General features: G+C 41.0%; 1 protein-coding gene across 1 annotated transcript; it reads left to right on the top strand.

The window, feature by feature from the left end:
- The first annotated feature begins 229 nt into the window (after positions 1–229).
- On the top strand, positions 230–2,889 carry LOC146497113 (tripartite motif-containing protein 16-like). Its single transcript, XM_085140721.1, has one exon. The coding sequence runs from the start codon at positions 752–754 to the stop codon at positions 2,429–2,431; it is 1,680 nt and encodes a 559-aa protein (XP_084996847.1). The 5' UTR covers positions 230–751; the 3' UTR covers positions 2,432–2,889.
- The last annotated feature ends 4,061 nt before the right edge of the window (positions 2,890–6,950 follow it).

The raw sequence follows: 6,950 nt of genomic DNA, 5'->3' as shown, positions 1-6,950 counted from the left end.
TATGTCTACTGTGTATCTTCAGTGTGAATGTTGAGTTATATTTGAGTGTCTGCATTTAAAGCACATATTAATGTATTGTTTTGAAATCCATGGTGGTACACAGGAAAAATTACTAAAGAATGTAGAATTAGAACACTATCTGTATTTGTTTTTTAAATAGTTTTACATATATTTTACTATTTAAAAAAATTATCAAGAAATCAAGCTTGCTGCCTGTCTTGTACAGTAATTTCATTTGAACATAGGTTTGATTTAGTGGAGTCAGTTGTTCCCATGCATCATTCTGTAAGTGTGAGAATGAACTAAGATTAGAAAATGTCAAAATATAAAGTTTGATTTATTTTTATTCATCACAGCATCCTAAACTTTGCTGAACTTTTTGAAATATAAAATGAACTCGCTGAGTGTTGACTGTCACATTTCAAACATCCAAGTAAAGATAAACTATTAAACTTTAACTGGGTCAGACTTGTTACTGCATGTTGTAACCAAACATACCACACCCTGCATCATGTGATTGGCTCTTGGTCGCTCTGTAAGAATATTTCTTTAGTGCCTCCCTTCACAGATGTGTCTGTATCAGGATGGGTCTAAAAAACATGGTGTAAATGCAGTTGCTGGTGAGCCTCATTTCCTGTAGGAGGTGAAAAAGAGCAGAGATCTGTTTCCCTTCAGAGCACAGAGGTTGTTTCTGTTCAGAGGAAGTGAAACTGTCTGACAGTCACTGAGAGACGGTGAAACGGCACAGCACATGAATGAAATGGATCAAACAAAATTCTGCTGTTCAGTCTGTTTGGATCTACTGAAGGATCCGGTGACTATTCCCTGTGGACACAGCTACTGCATGAACTGTATTAAAAGCTTCTGGGATGAAGAGGAAAAGAAGAAAATCTACAGCTGCCCTCAGTGCAGACAGACTTTCACAGCGAGGCCTGTCCTGGAGAAAAACACCATGTTAGCAGATTTAGTGGAGGAGCTGAAGAAGACTGGACTCCAAGCTGCTCCTGCTGATCACTGCTATGCTGGACCTGAAGATGTGGCCTGTGATGTCTGCACTGGAAGAAAAATGAAAGCCTTCAAATCCTGTCTGGTGTGTTTGGTCTCTTACTGTGAGAAACACCTTCAGCGTCATTATGATGTGGTTCAATTAAAGAAACACAAGCTGGTGGAGCCCTCCAAGAAGCTCCAGGAGAACATCTGCTCTCGTCATGATGAGGTGATGAAGATGTTCTGTCGTACTGATCAGCAGAGTATCTGTTATCTCTGCTCTGTGGATGAACATAAAGGCCACGACACAGTCTCAGCTGCAGCAGAAAGGACTGAGAGGCAGAGAGAGCTGGAGGTGAGTCGACAAAACATCCAGCAGAGAATCCAGGACAGAGAGAAAGATGTGAAGCTGCTTCAACAGGAGGTGGAGGCCATCAATCAGTCTGCTGATCAAACAGTGGAGCACAGTGAGAAGATCTTCACTGAGCTGATCCATCTCATCCAGAAAAGAAGCTCTGATGTGAAGCAGCAGATCAGATCCCAGCAGGAAACTGAAGTGAGTCGAGTCAAAGAGCTTCAGGAGAAGCTGGAGCAGGAGATCACTGAGCTGAAGAGGAAAGATGCTGAGCTGAAGCAGCTCTCACACACAGAGGATCACATCCAGTTTCTACACAACTACCCCTCACTGTCAGCACTCAGTGAGTCTACAGACTCATCCAGCATCAATATCCGTCCTCTGAGCTACTTTGAGGATGTGACAGCAGCTGTGTCAGAGGTCAGAGATAAACTACAGGACATTCTGAGAGAGGAATGGACAAACATCTCACTGACAGTCACTGAAGTGGATGTTTTACTGTCAGATCCACCAGAGCCAAAGACCAGAGCTGAATTCTTAAAATATTCATGTGAAATCACACTGGATCCAAACACAGCACACAAACAGCTGTTATTATCAGAGGGGAACAGAAAAGTAACAAACATGGATCAACAACAGTCTTATTCTGATCATCCAGACAGATTCACTAAATGTTGGCAGGTCCTGAGTAGAGAGAGTCTGACTGGACGTTGTTACTGGGAGGTGGAGTGGAGAGGGGGAGGAGCTTATGTAGCAGTCGCATACAAGAATATCAGCAGAAAAGGAGGGGGTTATGAATGTGGATTTGGATGTAATGACAAATCTTGGTCATTAGATTGTTACAACAACAGTTATACATTTTGGTACAACAACATCCAAACTCGTGTCTCAGGTCCTCGTTCCTCCAGAGTAGGAGTGTACCTGGATCACAGAGCAGGTATTTTGTCCTTCTACAGCGTCTCTGAAACCATGACTCTCCTCCACAGAGTCCAGACCACATTCACTCAGCCGCTCTATGCTGGACTGATGGTTTACACAGATATATTCGGTGATTGTAAAACAGATGCTGAGTTGATTAAAGTGAAATAGACTGAAGTCTTTCATATTGTGGGTTTAAATCTGTATTTTAGTTTCATTTTATTTTCTCTCCATCATTTCTGCACAGAGATCAGCTGTCAGTCAAACATTATGGGTGGTACCTCCACATCTTCTAGTTGTTCTCTTGATGTTTCTGAGTTTTTAAAGGAGATCTTTCCTGTGACTGTTTATGGAGGCTATCACTGCTCATCATCATTTTGATTTACTAAAATATTTCTCCACATGAAAATGTAAACTTCTCTATCCTCTAAATGTTTCTGGAATATTTGTATTGAAAAATGTCGACATTTCTCTTTATGAGTATGGCAGACCATGTGTGTGTGTTTGTGTTTGTTTTTGTCAAAATCATCAAACAAATGAGGAAAAACTGTGATTTTAATGAATGAATTCATATATTGTGTTGATGTTTTATTGTGTGAATAAACTGGAAGGTTTGACTATAAATCAAACTTTGAACAAAGTCTTTTCTTCTGTCTTCATTCCAGGATCTCACTCAAATCTGATGCAGAAAATATGAAACTAATCTGAGAGAATAACTGAAGCAGTTTTCCTCCTGAAGCATCACAAAGTTCAGAGTTCATGTTTAGAGCAGAAGATTCAGCAGTCGCTCTGTGACCTTTCAACTTTCTTCACTAAAACAGCTTCATTACAGAGAAACAAGTCACATTTTCTTCATGTTCTTAAGTCCTTTCAGATGTTTGTAATGGTCCTTGAATGCAGCATCAGTGTCGCAGGTTTAAAAGGTCACTTTCTGTTGTGTTCAAAGATTTCCTTCAGATATGGTCTTTAATCAGTAAAGCCAGTGATACAGCAGTGTCATTAGCTGTGTTATTGGCACCAGGCTGTGTTTATGTATGTATTTAATTCTGTCTGAGGATGTCTTCAGCATGAAATGATCATTTGCTCAGCTGCTGTGTCTCATCTCTTATCAGACATTGGTTGGAACAGAGTTTTGTTGCTGACCATCTGACAAGAGGGTGAAGAAAAGCTTCAGGCTTCATTTGGACACTACGTTGGACAGAAGTCTCCACAAAAATGACTCAGAAACACAAATATTATTAATGAAAGTCCAAATGTCAAAAAGGGGTCATACATGATCCTGAGAAATGTCCTTGAACATTTGAACATGAGTCAGAGGGTTGTCAGGTTTCTACACTGCATCGTGGCATCAAGCCTGAGATGTCTGTGTAAACAAGTATGGAGGACACAAATGCACAGACGCAGTCGAGCTGTTTACTGCTGATGAGGAAGGAAAATAGTCTGTTGGATATTAAAGCAGCATTTATTAGAGTAAGAACAGATACTTGTGTCCTTCATTTGATCCCCGTCAATTTACAGAAGACTTAAGGACCCTTTGACTTCTAACATACAGCTGCATGTTTACAATTTTATTATTGATTTATTTCTAGCAAAGCCAGACTTTACTGATTAAAGACATATAATCAGACATATTACTGTTACTTTCTGAAAAAGACTCACATAAAGCAGATTTATCACAAGCAAACATCAAGACACATCCTTCATGGCTTAAAGTTGCAGTGGGACTCTTTCGCCATCTGGTGGTTGTAACAGTTATGACAGCTGTTCCTGCATATATGTCCCTCCTCAGTGTGAAGAAGACTGGACTCCAAGCTGCTCCTGCTGATCACTGCGTGTTCCTCCTGTGTCTAAAATCTATTTCCATTATGAATCAGGAAACTGTTTGCACCAATCATAAAGGCAATAAAATATGTCTCCAGTGGGAGATTTTTACTGGTTAGCAAATGTTCACAGATGAATATCAGCAGCTGTGAGATTTTTAATGGGAGTGAAAAAAAATGTTACAGTTTCTGGAAACTTGACTTTGTTTGAGTTTCTAAAAATTCATTTACATCTGAAGTGGCGCTGAGCAACAGCTGCTTTTTGTGAGAGGGGAAAACAAGTTGTTGTTGTTTTTATTTAAAACTTAACCTGAAGGTTGTGCCACAATTTCAACTGCAAGAAGTGCAAAACAGCACATAAGTAGAAAAGATGATTATTGATTAAAGTCCCTGAAAGTATAAAGGACAGTTTTACATGTACTTGGATACTTTCAGCTACTCTGCGTGACTTTTGTACCCTGCTGCTCCCTGTTAATGATCAAACTCTGACTGACAGTAAACTGTTGACTCTCGTTCTGTCACGTTGTTGATCAGTGACGTCTTGTTTTCAGATGTCTGCCTTTAACTTTTTGGTTTTGTTTACTGAGTAATATACCAGGTGTTGAAGCTCTGATGGTTTTTCAGAGAGTAACAACTTTTATTGCAGAGAACATTTTAAAACTCAACATAAGCTTAAAATGAATTATATGTAACACATTATTGGCTACTTTAACTGTGTTTTTAGGATCTCTATCTTCCTGTATTATCTGTACTTGAAGGACTGTGTATAAAGGACTTTGACTCTGTGATCAACCGTGGATGTGAAAGCCTTCAATTTCAGTCCCAAAGTCAGAAATTGTTTAATTCCAATGAAATATACATTTTATAAGTTGAGTCTTTTTTGTGCTATGCAACACAGTGCATGTACATATGTGTACAATTAGTGAAGTCATCAGTCCTCTGTCACTGTGTTTAGAACGACTGTTTTCTTTTCTAAATCATAGAGATGTTTCCTGATGCTGTGTGATGGCTGTGACTGACTGTGAGGATGGAAATAAACAGAAACACTGAGAGAGTTTCTTGGTCAGTATATAAACAAACATATGGCAGATGAGACTGCTACATACATTTTTAATATGTGTTGTCATTTTTCAGTTGCGTTGTCCATTGTGATGACCATCTCACGCAGGTCCAGAGAGCAGATGTTGCTGCGTTGCAGCAGCTTTTTGCAGATGTGTTCTCCCCCTGCCCGACCGTACAGCTCTCACAGAGCACCGTTTTATAACCCGCCCTGGTGTGACGCTGCGTTCACGGCCCTACTGGTTACCTGAACTTAAAAGACAAATTATTTAGAGAGAATTGGCTGAAATACTGATGCTGGGAGTAATAAAAGAGCCGCACAGTGAGTGGTATAGCCCCATAGTTCTTGTAAGTGAAGACAGATGGGTCTGTTTGTTTCTGTCAACTACCACAAGGTGAATGAGTGTGTCTCAGTTTGATGCTTACCCAATGCCCCGACTCAAGAAACTCCTGGAACGGTTAGGCACTGCTCGCTTTCTCAAGACACTGGATTTAACCGAGGGCTACTGACAGATGCCTTTGTCTCCAGAGTCTAAGGAAAAAAGATCTTTCTCCACTCTGAATGGTTTGTACCAATTTATCACACTTTTGCTCGGCTTGCTGGGAGCCTAAGCCACTTTCCAATGACTCATGGACTGGGTGCTGAGTCCACGCATCTTTTATCGAAGATGGGTTTTTATTTTGCATGGTTTTATTGGCAATCCTGACAGTTGTTTGGTGTCATTGACACTCACAAACAATTACGTACTCACGGGAGTTTCTTTTGAAGCTTCTGTGGAACTGCCCATCTCTGGATTCTTTTTACCCTTCAGTGTTTTCCAGCCCTGGATCATCCTCTAATCACAGGAACACTTTGGAGGACTGAGGAAGCAAATATGATACGATCGTATTCCTTTGCCATCAATAATCCGGCTAATGTGCAGTCTCTGAGGAGTCAATTGGATGAACTGAATTTGAATGTCGCACATTTACGTGACTACAGGGACACATGTCTGATGGCATTCACAGAGACTTGGCTCAGGGATTCTGATCCTAATTTAGCAATTTGAATCAGCTGAGTTGGATCAAGAACACATCTAAAAGCTGTAGGACACCGGCACTCGAGGCCTGGAGTAGCCTACCCCTGCACTAAACCATAAACGTTGTTGCCATTGCACTTTTTTGATGATAGAATTTGGACTGTTTCTTTGGGCTTTTGTGTGTGTTGTGTTTGCTTGTTTTGTGTTGTGTTGGCTTGTTTTGGTCTCTGTATGGACAGACTGCAAATCAGTTTCCCACTGGAGACAAAAAAGTTCCCATTGACTAATGCCTTAAAAGATGGATTGCATCTTGGTGCAGTGTTTCTGCAAGCTGAAGGTGAGCACTGGAAACTTATAGCCTGCGCATCCAGATTCATGACAGAGAGTGAGTGTCATTTACACTCAAACTGAGAAGGAATGATTGGTATTTGGGTGCAGTTTGTCACGCTCTACTACTGTTGTGTTATTTTTTCTGCTCTTCTGTGCTCACTCAGTTTTAATGATGTATTAGCTGCCCTGGTGTATGATCGCCTGGCTTTGCTATCCATCCGATCCTCTATGATGCCTCACGATGTCTCGTCGTCCTCCGGCGTTTTCCACCCTCCTCCATTAGCTGGATCCTCGTCAGACGATTTCGGTGGTTCCTCTAGACCACGGAGAAGGAGAGGGAGAAGAGGAGGTATTCAGGTAAAGCTCAGGCTTTAATGGCGGCGGGGTTTGGCTGGTAAGCGACGTCGAGCGTGCATTGTCTCCTGTGTTCAGAAAAGCTCCATGGAGGGGGACTTGTTTTCC

This window comes from Neolamprologus multifasciatus, chromosome 18 (assembly GCF_963576455.1).
Source record: "Neolamprologus multifasciatus chromosome 18, fNeoMul1.2, whole genome shotgun sequence".
NCBI lineage: Eukaryota > Metazoa > Chordata > Actinopteri > Cichliformes > Cichlidae > Neolamprologus > Neolamprologus multifasciatus.
This window is presented reverse-complemented; position numbering and strand designations above follow the sequence as displayed.

Bases quoted from the DNA above. Each gene is read 5' to 3' on its own strand.
- LOC146497113 (XM_085140721.1), top strand. From the start codon at position 752: ATGAATGAAATGGATCAAACAAAATTCTGCTGTTCAGTCTGTTTGGAT.